Raw genomic sequence first — 26,228 nt, forward strand, 5'->3', positions numbered from 1 at the left:
ATTTTCAATAACATTGCGGGAAATAGTGTCAAGTGAATATATTTTTAATCTATATATAAAAAAATGATAAAATCAAATGGAATAGGTATTTCAGACATTGTGAAATGTGATAGATTTAATAAATGAATGATATGACAAGTAGGTTATTATAATTATAAACTATTTTGACGTGGCTTGGACGGTTTACCGTGCGGTGTGACCTGTGGCTTTGAACGGCCAACAGTGTTGAAATAGTTAAACTGGTCACCACTGCGCTTTGCGTTGACAAGCTTTGATGGTATTAAGAAGGATCCCAGCAAGAAATATCAGAGTGACTTCCCTTTGCTTTAAGCTCGACGAGGAAAAGAAATCTTTTTTTGTTTGAACTTTTTGTCGAAACGATCGGCGGTAATAAAAAAAAGGGTAATTTTCATTTTTATTTTTTTTTTAACATTTGGACTTTGAAAGAGCGGCGCATCCGTAAACCAACAAATAAAAAAAATGTCGCCTAATATAAATTTACAATTTGGCTATGGTGTATAAACATGATAAAGGAAGTATACATTAGTAATGTACGGCGCCCCTTCCTCAAAGCGATGTTAACCTTAAATTAACTCCCACAGTTAGACAAAGGCTTTCGACAGTCATAACGCTATGATCTCTTTGTGGCATGGATCCCTGTATATACTTGTCTAAATAGTGTATACATGATATAAAGTAGTTAGGGCTGGGGTGGGTAACTCGGGTACTCGGGTCGGGTGGGTCCTGAGAAGGACTGGGTACCCACAGGACTACCCGACCCATGGTAAGTCACGTGATATATTGTTAATGACAAGAATTATCTGAAACTCTATGGTTACACTACAAGTCACTCATGTTCACATTTCTTTCTTACGATGCACCCATTCCTTCTGACTTTTATATGTTTGAATAAAGGTAAAACTTCCTTCAGTAAACTGTAAGTCTATGCATGACCAGATCGTTTTATACATGTATCTAAATACATTTTGGGAAGGCAAACTTTTCCCAATCGAACAGTTGATACCTATCTCTTGAGACCTACAGTGGGTACCCTGGCAGGGTCTAGTAACAGGGGGTAGGGTACCCGGGTAGTAAATTTCAGACTCGTCCCGGCCATAAAAGTAGTGTACACCTCTTTCAGTCTTAGTGAACAGGGGCGGTCAGGTAGCCTAGTGGTTAAAGCATTCGCTCGTCACGCCGAAGACCCGGGTTCGATTCCCGACATGGGCACAATGTGTGAAGCCCATTTCTGGTGTCCCCCGCCGTGATATTGCTGGAATAATGCTAAAAGCGGCGTAAAACCATACTCACTCACTCACTCTTAGTGAACATGGTGTATACACTTTTTGATGGGCACAGCACACTGAAAGAGGTGATCAATAGAGGTGATTAACAAGCCAGGCCTATGCTACATGTACAAGTTATCCCTTGATAAATGTCATGGCTGCGGCTTATGGTGTAATTAGCATGAGATAATTAGTGCAGGTCATGGGAAGAAGCAGTTATGTAAGGCATTACATGTGATATTAGGCCAAACCTTCTAGTTCATGGTTTGTGGATGTCTTTTTCCGGGATGGGTAACCATGGTGATTTATTTGGGAATAGAAGGGACTCCAAACCTATAATTGAGTCCTAGCATCTTCCCGAGGCAAGGGTTGTTGGTTGGTTTGTTGTTTAACGCCGCAATCAGCAATATTCCAGCTATATGACGGCGGTCTGTAAATAATGGAGTCCGGACCAGACAATCCAGTGATTAATATCATGAGCATCGATCCACGCAATTGGGATTGATGACATGCATCAACCAAGTCAGTGAACCTGACCACCCAATCCCGTTAGACGCCTTTTACGACAAGCATAGTCACCTTTTACAGCAAGCATGGGTTGCTGAAGACCTATTCTACCCCGGAATCTTCACGGGTCTCCCGAGACAAGGGACCCGAGGCAAGGGAGTTAACTGACTATAAAGTCCTGTTTCCGTTCTTGCTGAACAAGGATGAAATTCTAGAGTTACACTTTGGCTGGACCAACGAGTTTAGTCCAATCAAAATCACTTAATGAACTAGACATCAAGTTCGTAAACAACATGGATTTCAACATGCAGATTTCAGATGACTGCAGGATTTGCAAGGCATGTGCACTGTCAACTGGGAGTCGACAGATATTTTGGAAATCTTTTCATGTTTTTAATCAAGGTGCTAAAGTGATGCATCTTGAGGGGTGGAAGGGTAGCCTAGTGGTTAAAGTATACGGTCATCACGCCGAAGACCCGGATTGGATTTTCCACATGGTACAATGAGTGAAGCCTATTTCTGGTAACCCCCGCTGCGATGTTGCTGGAATATTGCTAAAAGCGGCGTAAAACCATACTCATTCACTGATGCATTTTGCCTGGTAAGACCCATTTTATTACAATATTGATCTTGATTATCGATCAGATCGTCTTGACCATGTTGACTGGTCACCAGCATTTTGTTTGAAGCAAATGCAAGAAATAAGAGAGATGGAATTCTGGTTGGCTAGTTGGAGGAACATAGAAGGGACATAACTCTGGTAATAGCCACTGGTGGTGATACGATCGAGTTTGGTTTGGCAAGGGTGGTAACTGGACTTTTATAGTCAGTTAATGCCCTTGACTCAGGAAGATGGAGTCCCAGGTGAAAAAATGGGGGTCCCAAGCTACATAATGAGGGTTCTAAATGTCATGAATATAGTACTCTATTCAACGCCATAAGGTAGTTTCTGATAAGTAAAGATATTGAGTTCCCCAACTGAAACGAGTCTAGAAGTGCTTGCTGGTAGATCGTGAAGCATTAGAGCATTCCTTGAATGATGACGTAAGGAAACTGATTGTAAGTTGTACCTATTAATAAATAGCAGCATCCATTCAGAAACATTCATGTGACTTTCCTGTGTCCCAGTTGATGCAAATTTTTGCATCCGATTTCAATTTGTTTGTGTATAGGTTGTAGGATTTCGCGTCTGTGAAAAATTCTGTTCGGCTAGATTTTGGGAAAATCTGTCATCTGTTATCTGAATATGGCATCATTTAGTTGTTGTTTTTGAAATTGTTTTGGTCCATATGTATTGCAGTAAGAGACAACCAAATTGTTCGAGTGGTCAGGCTCAGTGACTTGGTTGATGACCCGCGGAGATCAGGCGTAGAACTGGTCTTCAGCAACCCATGCTTGCTGTCAAGAGCGACTATGCTTGTCGTAGGAGGCAACTAACGGGATCAGGTGGTCAGACTTACTTCCTTGGTTGATGCATATCATTGTATCTTACTTACGTGGATAGATGTTCATGATGTCAATCACTGTATTGTCTGGTCCAGACTTGATTATTTACAGACCACCATCACATAGCTTGAATATTGCTGAGTGTGGCATTAAACGACAGACAGACAGACAAACAGACAGACTTGGTTGATGGCCTGTCATCCTACCCCAGACAGCATGGATTGATGTTCACTGGATTGTCTGGTCCAGACTCGATTATTTATAGTCCACAGTTACGATTTACCTTTAATATCAGTGAATGTTGCTGTGTGCTCCATTAAACAACAAACAAAATTTGTCTCGCGTACTGGCATGTAAAACAAATCTATATGCTTTGCAAATTCTTTTAAAAATTGGTAGAAAATCATGACATCCACCATGCAACACCAGGTTCATTAGTACAGTGATCCTGTGAGATTGACGATCTATCACTGTGTGTCAACATCCTGTCACTCACCTGCCGTCGTCTGTTTCCAGGTACTCCCCATCAATATGACCCCACCTTCAAGGGCCCGATCCACAACAGGTGAGTCACCTTGCTGTCTCCACACCATGAAGAGGTGGTGGGAAAGCCTAAGGGTTAAAGTAATATAAGTCTCTATTTGAAGTGAAGCAAATGATTTTGTTGAGACAGTAAATCTACATTGACAAAATAAATTCAATAATTAACATGATAAATGCTGAAATGTTGGGCAGTTTGGAATAGATTGTATCTATACCGACAGAAATGTTACTCTAAGCCACAGGAAAGGGGGCAGGCAGCTTATAGTATTTATAATTCGCATGATTAGGTATACTGACAGCCATATGTTTTTGTCTGTCTGTCTGTCTGTCTGTCTGTTGTTTAACGATGCACTCAGCAATATTCCAGCAATCATGAGCATCAATCCATGCAATTGGGATACGATGACATGCATAAAACAAGTCGGTAAGCCTCACCGCCCAATCACGTTTGTCGCATCTTAATATGACAAGCATGGGTTGCTGAAGACATATTCTAACCCAGATATTCACAGGTGACAGCCAGATGTAGTGAATTGTATCCGCTAACTACAACGTCTATAACTAGACTGGAAATGAGTGACACGAGACATAGTCCCATTTTAAAGCAGTATGTCATTGTCATTATAACATGTCAATGTCTTGTACATTGCACAGTTGGCCCTGCCCTGCTTGTAGCCAGCCGGTTTGTATTGCAAACATTCTGTCGTTCATTGCAACGGGAACAAGTGATGTATAAATATTGGACCTTTTCAGGCAGGGCAGGCAATTCAAATTGTGGCTTCCTGTGTCATGTTTGAAATGCCATAGATTTTTGATTTGGCAAGTAAAAAAATATTGTATTTGAGCTTGGTAAATAAGTGAAGGGTCTGCAGTCTTAGTCATACATTGGTTGACAGTGGTCTATAGCTCCATTGCAGTGTAGATGATTGGAAGGTGTATACATTTCACTTTACAACAATTAAGATTCACTTGTCCAAATTATTTATTTCTGTTGATTTCTTTGATCTCTCCATGATTTAACTGGAGTTTTGCTGGACCATTTGCATCCTGTAAACATTAAATATTATTGAATATTATTGAGTTTTTACTCAAAGTTTCTATTTTAATTGGGTTATTACATTTTTCATTGGGTAACCAATATTTTTTAGCTCATCTATTCATCACTCTATTGGGTTTTTCCCAAAATGAGTAAACATTTTGAGATTTAAAAAAAACCAAAATCATAGTTTAGATGTATATTAGGGTTCTAAATATCATGAATATAGGCTTGACTCGGAGAGCAAATTAGCTTGTAATTGTGTGTTGGAAATTAGCTCGGTTGTACACATACTGAAAAAGCTTCATTTGGTATTTAGACAGCCTTTTTTCAATTGAAAGTAATTAGATTTTGAATATTTTGGGGGGGTATTTTACGAAATATGCAGCTTATCTGTAGCTCTGTAAATGTTTTAAAGTTTTTCACCAAAATACAAACAGCACTTCTTGTGACATCTCTTAGATTTAAGTTCTTGGTGTCCCTTCCATCAACAAAACAATGCAGAATGTGTTACTGTGAATAAACAGCACACAAACTCTCTGCCCCCCTCAGTAAATATCAACACAGCCGGAAAGTTGTCTATTTCTACAGCTGACGATATCCACACTTGTTGAGCCAGTTTTGGCTTCGGTGCCAAGCAGTGTTACATAACGACGACAGCATCTGGTTATGACCTGTTCATAGAGAAAGAGTGTATAAATACCATTGCCATAGAAACACATCTTTAACCCGAGGTCTCCTCTAAAGAAACTGGATTCTGACTCAGCTGTCATGGATAATCATGTTTATTACATAGATCAGATATTATCATGGCTTGGCTTTTGTATGAGCATGTAATATTTACCTAAAGTGCTTTTACTGCCTTTTACAAGATAGAGCTGGTGTGTATTTCAATAACTATGGATCAATTAGAAGTCTTACTGAAAGAATGTCAGAGTTGATATCTGTATTATGAACTTGATGAAAGAAAATAGTCATTATGGTCAAACAGTACTCTGATGATATATATATATATGCACCGACAGACACTTATATTCTAACTTGACCCGTGAAGATCTGGGGAAGAATAGGTCTTCAGCAACCCATGCTTGCCGTAGAAGGCGACTATGCTTGTCGTAAAAGGCGACTAACGGGATCGGGTGGTCAGGCTTGCTGACTTGGTTGATGCATGTCATTGTATCCCACTTACGTGGATCGATGTTCATGATGTCAATCACTGGATTGTCTTGTCCAGACTTGATTATTTAAAGACCTCCATCTTATAGCTGGAATATTGCTAAGTGCGGCGTTAAACAACAAACAAACAAACACACATTATATTCTAACTTAATACATAGTTTTGTCCTGAAATGTGTGTTTTGAGTGACACTATTGGTTGGAAAGAGAGTGGGGGGGGAAGATGCGGGCACACATTTTTTTTTCAAATTTAAAAAAAGGATTGTGATAGTTGTCATCAGTATGAACTTGATGAGAGAAAGTGAAGTGCTTGTACTTTGTGATGGGCAGATATTGTTGTAAGTGATGAGACAAAGTTGCTCAATAACTGGGGGCATTTTTTCAGCCTGATTCACACACTGGTTAAACCAGAATACCTGGCTGTTTTTCCAGTCACTGCACATTCCAATCCACTGTATTCTGACAGTGCTGGAAAATAACCATGACATTTAGGGTTTGTTTGCCACATTGACCTCACACACTGTGTGATATAACTTAAATACTGTTCAAAGCAGTGTATAACCAAACTCACTGCTATTTCCAGTGTTTGGAATGGATCGAGTGGTCAGTATCATATATACATCATATATATAAGGGATGACGTGGATTGTTGTTTACAATATCATTCACGTGATTGTCTGGTCCAGAATCTTTTATGAACAGGCTGGCCCATGCAGATCCGGGGTAGAATAGGTCTTCAGCAACCCATCCTTGCCGTTAAAGGCGACTATGCTTGTTGTAAGAGGCGACTAACGTGATTGGGTGGTCAGACTCACTGACTATCCTAATTTGGTCGATCGATGCTCATGATGTCAATCACTGGATTGTCTGGTCCATACTCAATTATTTACAGACCGCTCTCGGCCTTAAACAATAAACAAACACACATGTACCTCCTACTGTAATATAGCAGGAATATTGCTGAGTGTGGCATTAAACTACAAGCAAACAAAACAGATGAGTATTAACACGATGAAAGAATAAAATGAGGAATTTGTGACTTCTTGTCATGTACTCGGTGGTATTTGTCTGAAGTCTATGATGTCCCAGTTGAGTGATATGGCTGGAGGCAAGTTATGTTGTGTGTATTTGCCCAGCAATCAAACATGACCTCATAAAACCTGTAGGATAGCTACAGGACAGACATTAGGATAGTTTAGGGATGCTATGTGTCACAGGGACACTAATTTTGGACAGAAGGATGATTCATATGTTTCATGTGTTTCATAATGGTCACACATTTTGGGCCTCACTTTGTTAATTTTTGTTTCACAGATTCACAAGGTCGGTCAAAATATAAAAAATATTAGATATCATATTTATTTATTTATTTATTTATTTATTTATTTATTTATTTATTTATTTATTTATTTATTTATTTATTTATTTATTTATTTATTCAAAATATATAAAAATATTCGATGTCATTCATTCATTCATTCATTCATTCATACAGTTGAGTTAAAACTGCAACTTGCTTTTGAATCACTGATCATAAGTGATGTAGATATGGAATATATATATAACATTTTATTGTATAAGAGGATCTATGTTACTAGGAAGGGACATAATAAAAAAAAACATTTTTATGTTTCATTTGTTTCTTTTCCAGCTGCTTAGCAATCGAGGCCATGGGCCAGTGAAACAAAAAATGAAAAATGTGTGGCCTTAGACATGTTAGAGGAGTGGGTTTCAATTTGGGGGTGTCACTATTGAGGGAAAGGTCATGAACATGATGAAGAAAGTCACTAGTTGTCACTAAAAAGTATTGGTAATGTTTGTGTGATACATCAGACTCATGATTTTCATTTCATGGTTGTGGTTCCCAAACTGTAAATCATGGTAAAATGCAAATTAAGTTGTTTAAGAATTACTTCTTAAAATTTCTGCTGGTTGGGTGAAATTACAGAAAAATGTATTGAAGGACTATTGTTTCTTAATGATGTTGTGTTCCGTCCTCTGAGAATGTATATTGCCTTTTATATTTTGTTTTCATTTCTGTGGTTAGTTTACAAACTGCAAAGATAATAGACTGTTTTCGAAATTTTTATTTCATTCAACATTGCTGAAATTGGCAGGTCCATGTAAAATAGAATTGGCATTCAAACTGCTTTGGCATGGCACCATGGGTGGGTCATGTTAAAATGTAAGGCGTGAGAAAATAACCCTGGGTTGTATTAATTTAAGTTGCACATGTGAAATATCTATTGATGGTGAAATAATTCAGGTGGAGTGAACACTGGATGTTTGTGTTTCACCCTCCTCCCCTCCCCCTTCTCCTCCTCACTGTGACTCCCCCCCCCCCACCCCCCCCACCCCCCCCCCCCCCCCACCCCCCCCCCCCCCCCCCACCCAACACCCCTACATTGACAGATTGCTGTACTTGGTTTATCATGTTTATTCAAAAAAAAAAAATGGTTTAAAAAAAAGAAGTGTCACACAAAAGATGCTGGATCACTTGATGTACAGAAAGTGTCAGACTAGCACTGATATGGACAGTGTTTGTAGTATAATGGAGCCAGCTATATGACGGTGGCCTGTAAATAATCCAGTCTCGACAAGACAGTCTAGTGATTGATATTATGAGCAACAGTCCATGTCAGAGTATGATGTTTAATATGCCATCAAACAACTAACAAAGCCTGACCATTTTGTCAAGTCACACATTTAGCATGGGTTGCTGGGGACCGATTCCCATCCAAAAAACCCCATGGGGTTATTATTGTCCTTGAGACCACCAAAAAACCTCGAGGTCTTGCTTATAAAATACATCTGTACCTGTAGATCTAGCATCTGGCAGAGTGCCAATCATATTTGATTAAGGGTTTTTTTTGAGTGCTAAAGTGGTTTGTTTGGACATTAACCCATGATTAAAGTTACAGCTAAGACAGTATATCGAGGTCATTGTGTGATAGATTAGTGTAGTAATATGGTGAGGTCAAATGGGGTTTAACGTCGCGTTCAAGATTATTGCAATTATAAAGCGACGTGTGTGTGTGTGTGCGTGTGCGTGTGCGTGTGCGTGTGCGTGTGCGTGTGTGTCTGGACTGATGCCGATTTATAGTGCTAGCTCACTGAGATACCATGCCAAAGTTTAATATGAATACCCCACTCAGACACAGTATACTGACTCCGAGCCGACCAGTCCTTGTTTTATCCCCTTAATGTCGAGCGCCAGACAGGGTAACAACAAGTACCGTCTTTTAACGTCTTTTGGTATGACGCGGTCGGGGATCGAACCCTGGACCTTCCGCTCTCCGAGCAGACGTTCTACCACTAGACCACGGGGGCGGTCTATAGTAATATGAAAGAATCTGGTGGTCCTCAACTAATTTTGACTTAGAAACTAGTTTTACAGCGCCATGGAATCACCGACTTCCGCTGTGGTTTGTCAACAAACCTTTGACCTTGACCTTTCTCTAAGTTGCTCTGTAGGTTACGGAAGCTGTGTTTGTTTTTGTTAATTCCTTTTCAATTTACATCGGTGGTAATAAACAGACTTTTCAGAAGCTTTAATCGAATATCACGTTTATGTCCCTTATGAATCCAATTTTTAATTTGTCCTCGGTAAACCTCCTGAGGCAACTCTGTAAACTTGGGCAAACTACCGGTAAACATTATGAAACTCTGGACATAAAGTTGATATAAAAATTAAAGCTTGTGTAATATCCAATTAAAAATAGGATCTAATATTAATGAGATTTCCTAAAAACAAACAAACAAACAAACAACATTTTCAGCTAGGCTGCAAATTGGGATCATGTCTTTTTTTCAAGCAGAGTTGGCCAGACTTCCTTACTAAGTATTTTATGATAATTTGAATATTTAAGAAACATGTACAGGGTTTTTGGCAATACTGCCAGCCAAATGCGCCTTAAATCTATAATTGGCAATCTAAATTTATCTACTGCTCGCCTCTTGACTACCTAAAAGTAAATTTAACTGGCAACAATATCTGTTTAGATATCTGTTGGCTCCTTAAAACTTTAGTTTGGCTCCTAAAATATTCATGTTAGGAGCCGCTGGGCTCCCTAACAAAAGAACAAACTTAGAGGGTATATACTACTAGTACACTTGCTGCAGTGGCCATCAATCCAGTCAGATGGAGGGCACTTGGTGTTGTTCACTTGCACTGATCTACAGCTCAGATGAAAATCTGCCACTGCTATTAATTTTACATCCTGCTGGTGTAATTAACGTGGAGTGTATGTTACAGTACTCCTAGAGAGGGGCCGTCTCATGATCAACACGGCCTAGTTGAAATTATCTGAGGATGTTTTGTTGTTTTGATTTGTTTTTCGTATCCAGTGAGGTCAGTTCAGAGGTGCGATTTGCCGTTTTTTCTATTCAAGTTTAGTGAAGTACAGATCGAGGGTAAAGAGCGTAAGAATTTTGTTGAGTCAGCAAAAAGGTTCCTGATACATGGCTGTTTGTTAATATGTTACCAAGGTTACAGTATAGTGCGCACCCAAGTATAATGCGCAGCCCCCTCTAGCAGATTCAGTATTTTTGAAGAAAAAAACGTATTTTGAATATTGTGAGTGGAAAAAAATTACACCGTACCTCTTTGAAAGCGAATTCCAGTAAACAAATGGGTGATAAGAAACTTGGTCAGTACAAATTTGGAATTTGAGATAAATCATCACCAGACATGATTAACCCTTTTTACGTGTTGATTTTTTGTCCTGCTAGGCATTGTTTTACATGCAGGGATTAAGATTACCTTGTGTATTTTCTCGTAAACTAAGCCGGAAACAGCAATTAGCTGTACACACATTTTCTTGTAATCTACCTGTGATTCGGTTAAAACTTACCCAATAAAATAACTTTAAAGGATTTGATGCAAGGATGGGGAAAAATTGTATCTGAAACTATTTTTTTGTCAGGAATAATATATTCCAATAGCATGTTATTTTAGTTGCAGCTTTTACTAAATATATTTAGAATAATAATAACCCTAAGCGTAGCACTTATGTGCAGCTGATCGCTATTGACGGTTATTTGCCGGTAAAACTTAGGGTTGGAGGACACTAATGCAGTGTTAAATTTGACATTTGAGCATGTTCAGATTTCAACAAATTGATCATTCCGAGCTAATTCTGTGATAAACAAAGATACACTTCCTGTGATGTTCCAAGAGACAAACAGCCATTGGACATTATCATGTTTTATCCATTTTAGAGATAGAAAACTTGGATGACAATCAATGTCCTACATATTATCCCTGCTCAAGGACTTACAAAGAGCAAGGTATAACGTGACACAAAAGATCATTCACACATTATCGATGTCTTCATTACCGTACAGTCTTCTTGTTTGGGGCAGTGGGGTAGCTGTTAGCATAGTGGTTAAGGCATTCACTCGTCACACCGAAAACCTGGGTTCAATTCCCTACCGTAAGGGTTCAATGCCCATTTCGGGTGTCTCCTGCCTTGTGTTGAGGGAATATTGCTAATAGCAATGTAGGACCATACTCATTCATGGACTGTTTTGTTTGTTTGTTGCTTGCCACTGGACTCTGCAATATTCATTTATATGACGATGATCACATCTGGATAACAAAAAAAGTGTTGAAATGCCTCATACAGAGTTGACAGTACAGTCAAACACCGCAGTGTCCAACTTTGATGTGTTGAGGGGGCACGGGTGGCCCAGTCATCTAAGGCGCCGCAATTCGCTGTGCAGAGTTGCGTCCCTTGGGCATGCCAGAAACCTATGATTGTAAGTTTGAATCCCAATTCGCCCCAATTATGTTTCTAGGTTTGTCAGCACCATACCCGTGTTTGGGGTTTCAGCGAAGTGGTAAACATCTGAGACCTGCATCATTTCAGGTTTTCCTCACACATTAAGCTGACACGCCGTGATATAACTTGAATACTGTTAAAAGCGGCGTTAAACCCAACTCACTCACTCACTCACTCACTCACTTTGATGTGTTGAACTTGTGGTTGTCTCGAGGTAAAAGCTGGGTCCCTGTGTATTCGTTCTTTATTCATTATTTTCCGATGTGTCGAACCTCGGATAGCAAGTATTTACATAGGTTCCTTCAACTTCAACACAACAGTGTTTGACTGTATATCATACAGTGTTAAACATGTTAAATGGTTCATTGAATGCTGGTATGTCTCATGGCCGACCCTGAGTGGGTATTCCAGGTTTGAATAGATCACCAGCTACCTATTTTGTTGGTAAGAGGCACTTTAGTGGATTGGGTGGTCATGCTGGCTGAAACATCGTAACCCGGGGTCATGGATCATTGCTTACAATATTCATCACTGGATTGTCTGATCCAGGCTATTTACAGGTCACTGTTGTGTTGTTGGATAATTGCTAAGTGAGTCGTTAAGCATCTCTGCATACGGGGCAAAGTTGCATCCTCTGGTCACTGTAACATCCACTGATTGTTAGCTGTCATCCCAAGTGTGCCATGATCAGGAAACTACCCACCCACCCACCCACTCACTCACTCCATACCCGCTAAACTAATTCATTCGCACACTCGCAAACTCACTCACTCACTCACTCAATAACCCACCCGTCCTCTCACTCACCCAAACCCACTCACTTATTCACTCACTCACTCACTCACTCACTCACTCACTCACTCACTCACTCACTCACTCACTCTCACTCACTCACTCACTCACTCACTCACTCACTCACTCACTCACTCACTCATTCATGAACCCACTCACTCACTCACTCACTCCTGTTGTATGTTTCAGGTCGTGTACAGACATCATCTGCTGCATCCTCTTCATCATCTTCATCATCGGCAGCGTCGCCGTCTCCATACTGGGTAAGACTCCGCTGTATCTCCTCATGCGGGGGTAACATTGAAAGAATAACAACAAACTACGATGATCTGTTCCGGGTGAATGAATGGTGTTAATCCCTTTGATGAGGTGGGATCGAGTGGTCAGGCTCACTGACTTGGAAGATGCATGTCATCGTATCCCAATTGGGTTGATCGATGCTCATGATGTCAATCACTGGATTGTCTGGTCCAGACTCGATTATTTACAGACCACCGTCATACAGCTGTAATATTGCTGAGTGCGGCGTTAAACAACAAACCAAACCAAAATACTGCGCTACATTACTGACGTAGGCCAGTGTACGATAAAACGTAGTACTAGCAGATCTCCCGATAGTATGTGTAGTCAAGGAGGATTTACTCCCATTATCTTTCTGTTTGGGTATTGATACTTTTCTTTGGGTACCCAGAAATGTTAAACTGTTAGGTCCAGCCTATTGGGTATTTTTAAATCGATGGGTGAGAGTGAACCTCTTTTAACACACTTCTGCTTAGAATTGTGTTTCATGTGACTTCTAATTTGCATCTGTCCATCATACAGAGGTGCTGCAATCTGTCACATGTCACATAAGCTCACGACAGGGATATATGTCTAAGTTACCATGGTGACAATAAGCAAGACGTATAGCTTTTTTGCGTTATTCACTGCAGTAGAGTTTATGTAGATGGGATGCTTACATATGATCAGTTGATAAATATCTGTAAAAGGCTACATTGGATAAGTTCACAGCATTGTTATACTTTTGGCTTTTTTATATTTTTCGTTGGGAGGCATGAGTGGCCAAGTCATCTAAGGCGCCTCATTTCGCTGTGCAGAGTTGCGTCCCTTGGGCACGCCAGAAACTTATGATTGTGGGTTCGAATCCCGGTTCGCCCCGATTATGTTTTTAGGTTTGTCAGCACCATACCCGTGCTCGTGGGTTTCACCGAAGTGGTATACATCTTCGGGCTTTCCTCCCACCATGCCCACCTTAAGCTGACACGCCGTCATATAGTTGGAATACTGTTTAAAGTGGCGTTAAACTCAACTCACTAGCTTCATTTTTTTGTTCATATTTGTACACAAGCTACTCAGAATTGACTAGGTTATGGTGATTCAATGTGCATATTTTACATACAAATTCATCTGGTGCTTTAATATAATGTAATTTTTATCTCCAAATCAGTTGTTTTGCTAGAAGACAATCGCATATATTCAGATTCCTTCTGCAGGTTATACTCCCTGCTGTGATTAGATGCCCATGTTGATAGTCGTCAGTAGCTAAACACATGATCACATCAAGTCTGATAGACATTCCTCTCTCCCTAGATGTCAACACAAATGACCCTGTCTCTAGTCATGCCTTCTGACCAACTGTTTTGATGCAGTTGTCCGATATGGTGTAATGCAGTATGCTCAGATATCAGAAAATCAATTTTCCCCAAGCATTGTATCATCTGGAGACGGTATTAACACGCCTTTATCATGTGAATTGGATTACGTCTGTGACGAAATAGACAAGTGTACATGGTCGTAAATGTCATTCCCTTTGCAGCCTGGGCCAGTCCGGAGGAATCAGTTGATTCCTCTTGAGATGGTGGCTGGACATTAAAGCAAATTAGCTGTGGTCATTTCAATAATGGGCAGATTTCCAGTGAGAAGGGTTTTCTATAAGGCCACACTGTATTAAATTTTATATCTTTCCTAAATGTTTCTAAATGTGAGGCTGGAGGCATTTTATGTTATTATATATATTTTTATAACTTAACTGTTCAATATATTCAAGGCTTCATTGAACAATGACCAGATGACTTGTCAGATGATGTGATTCACATAAAGCTTTAATGTTTCAAGGTAGAGAGAATCTCACCTGGATGTCTGCATTATCAAATTTAACAGCATGCCAAGGCGTTTTGGACTTTAAACTAAATGTTGCACTTGATATGAAATGGTACTGAGACAGGTGAGATTTTATTTATTATCCAACATCAGTCTTCCAACTTTTTCAGTTTGGAAACAGTAATATAAGTGTCCTTGGTGTAGGAAGTACAGCTAACCAAGCTTAGCAGGGGTAGATTTAACAACAAATCTGTATATACTTTGTTAGCCAGCAGGGCTTGCTCCTTTTTAAAGTTACTGGCTATTCTCCAAACTAACTGGCCTACAACTAAATAATAGAGGCCCCAATACGGCCAAACCTGAAGTCGTGTTGCCACCCAGTAGGGCTCTGAAAATTTTAGAATTTCTCACCCCTGAAACATTTTTTTCCTGCACTCTGAGATTAAGTGAGTGAGTGAGTGAGTGAGTTTGGTTTTACGCCGCTTTTAGCATTATTCCAGCAATATCACGTTGGGGGACACCAAAAATGGGCTTCACACATTGTACCCATGTCAGGATTCGAACCCGGGTCTTCGGCGTGACGAGCGAACGCTTTAACCACTAGGCTACCTGACCACCCCTGTGAGATTAAGTCTTGGCTTCCATTTGCCTCATTTAATGGCAGTTTATGAGCAAATACAGATGTTGTTGTACACAATATTACAAAATGGTAGCTGGTTGTCATTCTACCGAGATGATCCAATTAATTAGATTAAACATACACAGAGAATCGGTGAATTTTTGATGAGCCAGACGGGCCATCTACTATATGTTTCATCAAGCCCTTTGTAATTTTAAGTGGACATGGGCCAACAGGCCATCAGTTAAGTCGACAACTGCTAGGCATGTTCAGTTAAGTAGAGATAAGGGATTAGTTGACATTGATTGTGGCATCACCGTAACCGATGACATCACAATAGTCTGCAATGTTCAATGTAGCGATATCTCCACTGTCAAGACAGAGAGATCATTTGATCCCACACAGTGATATGTTCAGTCAGGTAGCCTAGTGGTTAAAGCATTTGCCCGTCACGCCGAAGACCGAGTTCAATTTCTGACATGGGTACAAACTGTAAAGACCTTTTCTGGTGTCCCTGGGGCGGTCGGGTAACTGGTGGTTAAAGCTTTCCTTCGTCACGCCGAAGACCTGGGTTCAATTCCCGACATGGGTTCAAAGTGTAAAGACTTTTTCTGGTGTCCCCTCCCGTGATATTGCTGGAATATTGCTAAAAGCGGCGTAAAACCATACTCACTCACTCACTCCTGTGGAAGCCATTTTAAAGTGTATTACATTGCGTAAGGGAGAAGGGAAAACAAGTTTCTTTGCCCGTAGGAACTTGGCATACTTTAGACAATAATGTGATGTAGCTGTTTGCTTAGAGTGCTGCTTGCAGGGCTGAAAATCTCATTACTTTACTACGGCCTACTGGACATATTTTCTGTCAACATGCGAGTTTTCTGTTTTTGTATCTCATGTATGGTGATGCTTGGTAAAGTAGCTGTCAAATTTGTCTGGTTCGTGAATTTGTATGCAGACAGAGCCAACGCTGTGCCAATGCCGAAGTGTCCATGTCATTGAATCACTTTGGTGTTAATAGATGGATATCATTTTATGCTTACATACCGGCTGTCTAACATACTAGATATTTCTATGTTAGAAATATACTGAACACCTTCATTAGGTAAACAGGTAGAAATCATTTACAGCATTTATAGCAGTTTCCAAGCCCTGATTAACAGAGAGTATCACCCTTTCTGTGGACAAACATTCCTTTTATTGTTGATAAATACATGATCAACAGAGCCAAGAGAATCTTGTCATTTTCACATTTAAACCTGAAGAAATTTAGATTTGTCAAAGTAATATTTTAGGGTTTGGAATAATTTTATTTTCATGAGCATCGAATACTGCAATTGGGATACGATGACATGCACCCCATCCAAACCCATTAGTTGCCTCTTATGACAAGCATGGTGACTTCTTAGGACAAGTATGGGTTGCTGAAGACCTATGCCAACCCGCATTTCCACGAGTATATAGCTAGTATATTCAGTGAGTGGTCTGTACAAGCTTTAGTGGAATCTTGTCTATGTTTGCTGAACAATGCTGAAGTGGAATCTGATTCTTTTAAATTTAGTGGAATCTGGCCTCTGTTTATTTTTGTGAATCTGGTCTCTGTTAGCTTTTGTGAAATCTGGCTTCTGCTTTAGTGGAAACTGGTCTCTGTTAGCTTCAGCAAAATGTGGTGTGTTAGTGTTAGCTTTTGTGGAAACTGGTCTCTGCTGTAGAGAACACTGGTCTCTGCTTTAGTGGAAACTGGTCTCTGTTAGCTTTAGCAGAATGTGGTGTGTTAGTGTTAGCTTTTGTGGAAACTGGTCTCTGCTGTAGAGAACACTGGTCTCTGCTTTAGTGGAAACTGGTCTCTGTTGTTAGCTTTAGCAGAATGTGGTGTGTTAGTGTTAGCTTTTCTGGAAACTGATCTCTGCTGTAGAGAACACTGGTCTCTGCTTTAGTGGAAACTGGTCTCTGCTAGCTTTAGCAGAATGTGGTCTGTTAGTGTTAGCTTTTGTGGAAACTGATCTCTGCTGTAGAGAACACTGGTCTCTGCTTTAGTGGAAACTGGTCTCTGTTGTTAGCTTTAGCAGAATGTGGTGTGTTAGTGTTAGCTTTTCTGGAAACTGATCTCTGCTGTAGAGAACACTGGTCTCTGCTTTAGTGGAAACTGGCCTCTGTTAGCTTCAGCAGAATGTGGTGTGTTAGTGTTAGCTTTTGTGGGAACTGGTCTCTGCTGTAGAGAACACTGGTCTCTGCTTTAGTGGAAACTGGCCTCTGTTAGCTTTAGCAGAATGTGGTGTGTTAGTGTTAGCTTTTGTGGGAACTGATCTCTGCTGTAGAGAACACTGGTCTCTGCTTTAGTGGAAACTGGCCTCTGTTAGCTTCAGCAGAATGTGGTGTGTTAGTGTTAGCTTTTGTGGGAACTGATCTCTGCTGTAGAGAACACTGGTCTCTGCTTTAGTGGAAACTGGTCTCTGTTAGCTTCAGCAGAATGTGGTCTGTTAGTGTTAGCTTTTGTGGAAACTGGTCTCTGCTGTAGAGAACACTGGTCTCTGCTTTAGTGGAAACTGGTCTCTGTTAGCTTTAGCAGAATGTGATCTGTTAGTGTTAGCTTTTGTGGAAACTGATCTCTGCTGTAGAGAACACTGGTCTCTGCTTTAGTGGAAACTGGCCTCTGTTAGCTTTAGCAGAATGTGGTGTGTTAGTGTTAGCTTTTGTGGGAACTGGTCTCTGCTGTAGAGAACACTGGTCTCTGCTTTAGTCGAAACTGGCCTCTGTTAGCTTCAGCAGAATGTGGTATGTTAGTGTTAGCTTTTGTGGAAACTTATCTCTGCTGTAGAGAACACTGGTCTCTGCTTTAGTGGACTCAGTGTTTGCTGTTCAAGGTTGACATATACTCACCGTACCGGTTCACCCAGCAGAGAGTGGGTACCCAGTGGGATGAGATTGTTATGTGATCTGTTTACTCTCCAGGGTGTGGGAATGGAGTTTGAATGCACTGACCAATTCATCGATCGTGTAAAAGCACTTTTTAAGAATCAAAGGCTGCAAAGTGGCCCTAGCCTGAGTCAGTTTGTCAGTATGTTTTACATACTTCAGTGCATACCAGTAAATATTTCAGCTCAGTTTGCACCCCTGGAATGCCCTCTGTGCCATCTGGCATACTGCATTTTGAAAGTATTATGAAAACTCAATTTGTCAAGAAGTGTTTGGGAAGTACCAGAAGGCTGACAGAGTTACTTCCCCTGTTCTTCAGTCCTATAACCACAATGTTGTGGGAGATGACGTGAACCGTCATCTCTTTGACATGGCTGCTACGCAGGCAACTTAAGCTGTTGGACACCTGAAGTATAATTACAATATCTATCAGGACAGCCATGACAGTGAGATCATGGTATAAATATGAAAATAGTGAGGTCAAGATACAGTATGTAACAGGATAGTGAGATCATGGTATAAATATGGAAATAGTGAGGTCAAGATACAGTATGTAACAGGATAGTGAGGTCATGGTATAAATATGAAAATAGTGAGGTCAAGATACAGTATGTAACAGGATAGTGAGGTCATGGTATAAATATGAAAATAGTGAGGTCAAGATACAGTATGTAACAGGATAGTGGGGTCACGGTGTAAATATGAAGTTAGTGAGGTCAAGATACAGTATGTAACAGGATAGTGGGGTCATGGTGTAAATATGAAGATAGTGAGGTCAAGATACAGTATGTAACAGGATAGTGGGGTCATGGTGTAAATATGAAGATAGTGAGGTCAAGATACAGTATGTAACAGGATAGTGAGATCACGGTGTAAATATGAAGATAGTGAGGTCAAGATACAGTATGTAACAGGATAGTGAGATCACGGTGTAAATATGAAGATAGTGAGGTCAAGATACAGTATGTAACAGGATAGTGAGATCATGGTATAAATATAAAATAGTGAGGTCAAGATACAGTATGTAACAGGATAGTGAGATCATGGTATAAATATGAAGATAGTGGGGTCAAGATACAGTATGTAACAGGATAGTGAGATCACGGTATAAATATGAAAATAGCGAGGTCAAGATACAGTATGTAAACAGGATAGTGAGATCACGGTGTAAATATGAAGATAGTGAGGTCAAGATACAGTATGTAACAGGATAGTGAGATCACGGTGTAAATATGAAGATAGTGAGGTCAAGATACAGTATGTAACAGGATAGTGGGGTCATGGTGTAAATATGAAGTTAGTGAGGTCAAGATACAGTATGTAACAGGATAGTGGGGTCATGGTGTAAATATGAAGATAGTGAGGTCAAGATACAGTATGTAACAGGATAGTGAGATCATGGTATAAATATGAAGATAGTGAGGTCAAGATACAGTATGTAACAGGATAGTGAGATCATGGAATAAATATGAAGATAGTGAGGTCAAGATACAGTATGTAACAGGATAGTGAGATTATGGTGTAAATATGAAGATAGTGAGGTCACAATACAGTATGTATTAGGATAGTGAGGTCATGGTATGATAAATGATCAGGATAGTGAGGTCCTGGTGTAAATATGAAGATAGTGAGGTCACTATACAGTATGTATTAGGATAGTGAGGTCATGGTATGATAAATGATCAGGATAGTGAGGTCCTGGTGTAAATATGAAGATAGTGAGGTCACTATACAGTATGTATTAGGATAGTGAGGTCATGGTATGATACATGATCAGGATAGTGAGGTCCTGGTGTAAATATGAAGATAGTGAGGTCACAATACAGTATGTATTAGGATTGTGAGGTCATGGTATGATAAATGATCAGGATAGTGAGGTCCTGGTGTAAATATGAAGATAGTGAGGTCACTATACAGTATGTATTAGGATAGTGAGGTCATAGTATGATACTTAATCAGGATCGTGAGGTAATCTAATTTTGCTGGCCCTTTAGGCAATATACTAGACTCAGACCAGCGGACCACTGTGCCGAATACAGCTGTGGGTATAAATGTAACCACAGCTGTAAATGTAAAATAAGTTGGATGCACCCTTATTATGTCAACGTACAGAAAAACTATGAAATATGAGTATTTTACACCGTCCATTGTATACACTTGACACTTGGTGTAGATTGTTTGGGGGTAAGTTTCATGTTTGTTTGTTGGTTTGTTATTTGACGCCGCATTCAGCAACATGCCAGCTATATGACAGTGGTCTGTAAATAATCAAGTCTGGACCAGACAATCCAGTGATTGATATCGTGAGCATCGATCAACGAATGGGATAAGATGAAATGCATCAACCAAGTCAGCGAGCCAGACCACCCGATCCCGTTAGTTACCTTTTACAACAAGCATAGTCGCCTTTTACGGCAAGCATGGGTTCCTGAAGACTATTCTACATGTATATTGCCTGGGCAGCATGATTTTGTCATGAGACTCATTGAGAGCATCCATTGATAATAAGAGAAAGTGCTCCAGTTATGTAAGGGAAATAGATACCATCAGGCAAATGTCTTTTTATGATGAATTACCAATAATATATTAATAAATTACAATGTTATTAGGAATACAAATTGAATCATGCAAACCTGCATATGCAGGATTTTTCAAAGTTTATTTATTTTTAATTTATATGTATGATGCAGAAACACATGGGTAATCAGGGCAATACAGGCAGTCTCTATTACATATGTCATTATAATTAAATGTTCCTTGTGTTCATTGAAATTCCTGTATTCAGATTAGCTGAATTGGTCACGTGTTATTGCATTCATTTCCCAATGAATCTCACTCACTCACTCACTCACTCACTCACTCACTAACCCACCCACCCCCTCCCTCGCTCGCTCGCTCACTCACCCACCCCCTCCCTCGCTCGCTCACTCACTCACTCACTAACCCACCCACCCCCTCACTCACTCACTCACTCACTCACTCACTCACCCACCCACCCACTCACTCACTCACTCACTCACTCACCCACCCACCCACCCACCCACCCACTCACTCACTCACTCACTCAAACCAGGCTGACTCATCGAGATGTCTCTAAAAATTCTCTTCAGAGTGGTGTAGAACCTCACATACTCAGGCAGCAATGTGGAAGCTAGCCTGGAACACTGTCAGCAATGACACAACCATTTTCCTTGTGTTCATTGAAATTCCTGTATTCTGATTAGCTGAATTGGTCACGTGTTATTGCATTCATTTCCCAATGAATGTCACTCACTCACTCACTCACTCACTCACTCACTCACTCAAACCAGGATGACTCATCGAGATGTCTCTAAAATTCTCTTCAGAGTGGTGTAGAACCTCACATACTCAGGCAGCAATGTGGAAGCTAGCCTGGAACACTGTCAGCAATGACACAACCAAATTAACCTCAGTTACCACTTCGTACGAATAAATGACATTTTCATCTCAAATTCCCACCAGAATTGTTTTCCATATCCGTGTCTCACTGCTTGTGCCTCTTGCCGGCCAACTAACTCCTCGTGCTAATCACATGTCTCCCTTGTTTTCTCCAGGCTATTCGCGCGGTGACCCTTATCGACTTATCCACCCTACGGACTCAAGTGGAAAAATATGCGGCATTGGAGAACTCAAGTAATTACAAAACAGAGTCAAGATTATTGATCTCTTCAATGAACATAGCTGTATAGTCATCTACTGTTGAGAGATAGCATTCTCGTGGCCATTTCACCACTGATTTAGGTGTAAGCTTTGTGTTAAAAAGGATAAGGGAATTATACAATGGTTAGTCAAGTAATTGTTTGTTCTGTGAAATAGGTTTAGTCAAGATGTTGTTCTGCTGCTGGGAAGAAAGGGAAGCTCTTTATTCCTTTAGAAGAATTTCTAATTTATTATTTTTCATCTATAGATTAAAAAATTATTCACGATTTCCCGCGATGTTATTGAAAATAAAATTCTTGGAAACACACTTCAAACATGTCAAAGAGCAAAATAAAGTTGTTTCCAGCAAATCTTTAAATATAGTATACAAAGTAATAACTAAAATCAACAAAAATATATCTAAAAGTTGTCAAACTAGGTCACATGCTCAAATTTGACCAATCACGAACCTTGTAGCAGATTTCGGCATGAAAGCGTCATTAGAAACCAATTTTATCCAATGAAATCGCTTTTATAACTACGAAAGACTCCAGGCGATGTTACAAGTGTGTAGATGAAAAAATAAACTTTCTAGAGATGTGTCATATGCCAGTCTTCGACGTATTCATATGAAGCCTAAAAAACGGGCTAGTTCTTCATGTTACTTCATGCGGACAGCCGCTGTTATCGGGATATGGGTATTGACAGATACTATTTATAATTCTTTTTAAATGCTTTTCCAATTACATAAACAATGAAAATAAAAAAGAAATAGGTAAGTGGATTTTGTGAAATCTTTTATTTGCCGAAAATCGTCAAATTTTCGCTTCCTTGGTTCTTAATCTGAACCTTATCAATGTGTTAGCTTACATTTTTTATTTACAACAAACTTAATTAAGTTGTAAATGCATTATTTAAATAATGTGATAAGGCAAGGGAGTTAACTGACTGTAAAAGTCCAGTTTCCAGCCTTGCCAAACTAGGCGGGAAACATGGACTAATGAGTCTATGCATAGTCCAATCAAATCGCGTAATGAAATCAACATCCGGCTCTCAACTGCTGTGCAGATTTCGGTTAATTGCAGGATATGTAAAGCATGTGTACCGCCAACTCGGCATCAACAGACATTTTGCAAATCAAGGTGGTCACATGGTTTGAAGCACTTCGCGAAGTAAGACCTGTTTTATTGCAATATTGATGATCCTCAATCTGAAATTTCTATGGATCACTTAGCGATTGTTAATACCTGTGAGTACTATCCTCCTAGTTAGTTTTGACGGAATGTTTCTTTTATTTTGTTTTAAGGGACAAACCGTATTTGTTCTTCTTCGACTTGCTCCAGTGTGCCAGGATGGGCCCCAACATCATCAATGGTTGCCCAACACCACAGGTAGGTTTGTATACAGACATATTTATTGGGGAATCTAGTTGTGTAGCTCTGAATTTCTATTTTTTGAAGGCCAAGTCCCTCTAATAACAGCTTACTTCTCAATAATTTGTTTTATGAGGAATGTTAATCTGCCCATTAATTTTCAGTTTTTAGCATTATACAATTACAAGGGCCCCATAGAGAAAATAAGTTCTTGGTCAACCTTCATAGCCATGGAGATTTTCGGGCAGAATTGATCTCCAGTACCCCATCTATATCCTAAGAGCAAGTTAAAGTGAGGATTGAGAGATTAAAAGACGTGGGGATTCCGGATTAGAATAGGTCCCCAGCAACCTATGCTGGTCATGGGGATTCCGGGTTAGAATAGGCTCCCAGCAACCTATGCTGGTCATGGGGATTCTGGGCTAGAATAGGTCCCCAGAAACCTATGCTGGTCATGGGGAATCCGGGTTAGAATAGGTCCCCACCAACCTATGCTGGTCATGGGGAATCTGGGTTAGAATAGGTCCCCAGCAACCTATGCTGGTCATGGAGAATCCGGGTTAGAATAGGCTCCCAGCAACCTATGCTGGTCATGGGGATTCCGGGTTAGAATAGGCTCCCCAGCAACCTATCCTGGTCATTGGGAATCTGGGTTAGGATAGGTCCCCAGCAACCTATGCTGGTCATGGAGAATCCGGGTTAGAATAGGCTCCCCAGCAACCTATGCTGGTCATGGGGAATCCAGGTTAGAAAAGGGTCCCAGCAACCTATGCTGGTCATGGGGAATCCGGGTTAGAAAAGGGTCCCAGCAACCTATGCTGGTCATGGGGAATCCAGGTTAGAATAGGTCCCCAGCAACCTATGCTGGTCATGGGGAATTGGGTTAGAAAAGGGTCCCAGCAACCTATGCTGGTCATGGAGAATCCGGGTTAGAATAGGTCCCCAGCAACCTATGCTGGTCATGGGGAATCCGGGTTAGAAAAGGGTCCCAGCAACCTATGCTGGTCATTGGGAATCCAGGTTCGAATAGGCTCCCAGTAACCTATGCTGGTCATGTGGAATCCGGGTTAGAATAGGTCCCCAACTACCTATGCTGGTCATGGGGAATTGGGTTAGAAAAGGGTCCCAGCAACCTATGCTGGTCATGGAGAATCCGGGTGAGAATAGGTCCCCAGCAACCTATGCTGGTCATGGGGAATCCTGGTTAGAAAAGGGTCCCAGCAACCTATGCTGGTCATTGGGAATCCGGGTTAGAAAAAGGTCCCAGCAACCTATGCTGGTCATGGGGAATCCAGGTTAGAATAGGCTCCCAGTAACCTATGCTGGTCATGGGGAATCCGGGTAAGAATAGGTCCCCAACTACCTATGCTGGTCATTGAGAATCCGGGTTAGAATAGGTCCCCAGCAACCTATGCTGGTCATGGAGAATCCGGGTTAGAATAGGCTCCCAGCAACCTATGCTGGTCATGGGGATTCCGGGTTAGAATAGGTCCCCAGCAACCTATGCTGGTCATTGGGAATCTGAGTTAAAATAGGTCCCCAGCAACCTATGCTGGTCATGGAGAATCCGGGTTAGAATAGGCTCCCAGCAACCTATGCTGGTCATGGGGATTCCGGGTTAGAATAGGCTCCCAGCAACCTATGCTGGTCATGGGGATTCCGGGTTAGAATAGGTCCCCAGCAACCTATGCTGGTCATTGGGAATCTGAGTTAAAATAGGTCCCCAGCAACCTATGCTGGTCATGGAGAATCCGGGTTAGAATAGGCTCCCAGCAACCTATGCTGGTCATGGGGATTCGGGTTAGAATAGGCTCACAGCAACCTATGCTGGTCGTGGGGAATCCGGGTTAGAAAAGGGTCCCAGCAACCTATGCTGGTCATGGGGAATCCAGGTTAGAATAGGCTCCCAGTAACCTATGCTGGTCATGGGGAATCCGGGTTAGAATAGGTCCCCAACTACCTATGCTGGTCATTGGGAATCTGAGTTAAAATAGGTCCCCAGCAACCTATGCTGGTCATGGAGAATCCGGTTTAGAATAGGCTCCCAGTAACCTATGCTGGTCATGGGGAGTCGGGTTAGAATAGGCTCACAGCAACCTATGCTGGTCATTGGGAATCCGGGTTAGAATAGGCTCCCAGCAACCTATGCTGGTCATGGGGAGTCGGGTTAGAATAGGCTCACAGCAACCTATGCTGGTCATGGGGAATCCGGGTTAGAATAGGTCCCCAACTACCTATGCTGGTCATGGGGAATCCGGGTTAGAATAGGTCCCCAACTACCTATGCTGGTCATTGGGAATCTGAGTTAAAATAGGTCCCCAGCAACCTATGCTGGTCATGGAGAATCCGGGTTAGAAAAGGGTCCCAGCAACCTATGCTGGTCATGGGGAATCCAGGTTAGAATAGGCTCCCAGTAACCTATGCTGGTCATGGGGAATCCGGGTAAGAATAGGTCCCCAACTACCTATGCTGGTCATTGAGAATCCGGGTTAGAATAGGTCCCCAGCAACCTATGCTGGTCATGGAGAATCCTGGTTCGAATAGGCTCCCAGCAACCTATGCTGGTCATGGGGATTCCGGGTTAGAATAGGTCCCCAGCAACCTATGCTGGTCATTGGGAATCTGAGTTAAAATAGGTCCCCAGCAACCTATGCTGGTCATGGAGAATCCGGGTTAGAATAGGCTCCCAGCAACCTATGCTGGTCATGGGGATTCGGGTTAGAATAGGCTCACAGCAACCTATGCTGGTCGTGGGGAATCCGGGTTAGAAAAGGGTCCCAGCAACCTATGCTGGTCATGGGGAATCCAGGTTAGAATAGGCTCCCAGTAACCTATGCTGGTCATGGGGAATCCGGGTTAGAATAGGTCCCCAACTACCTATGCTGGTCATGGGGAATCCGGGTTAGAATAGGTCCCCAACTACCTATGCTGGTCATTGGGAATCTGAGTTAAAATAGGTCCCCAGCAACCTATGCTGGTCATGGAGAATCCGGG

General features: G+C 41.1%; 1 protein-coding gene across 1 annotated transcript in view; it reads left to right on the forward strand.

Annotated features, from left to right (window-relative positions):
* Window positions 1–26,228, forward strand: part of LOC139459689 (choline transporter-like protein 2) — a 73,729-nt gene that overhangs the window by 16,194 nt on the left and 31,307 nt on the right. The window contains exons 2-5 of the mRNA XM_071241310.1: window positions 3,756–3,804; window positions 12,759–12,832; window positions 21,777–21,855; window positions 23,168–23,252. Coding sequence (XP_071097411.1) covers window positions 3,756–3,804; window positions 12,759–12,832; window positions 21,777–21,855; window positions 23,168–23,252 — 287 coding nt within the window. The remainder of the gene's footprint in view (window positions 1–3,755; window positions 3,805–12,758; window positions 12,833–21,776; window positions 21,856–23,167; window positions 23,253–26,228) is intronic.

This window comes from Haliotis cracherodii, unplaced genomic scaffold (genome assembly GCF_022045235.1).
Source record: "Haliotis cracherodii isolate W230 unplaced genomic scaffold, xgHalCrac1.p SCAF_13, whole genome shotgun sequence".
Classification (NCBI taxonomy): Eukaryota; Metazoa; Mollusca; class Gastropoda; order Lepetellida; family Haliotidae; genus Haliotis; species Haliotis cracherodii.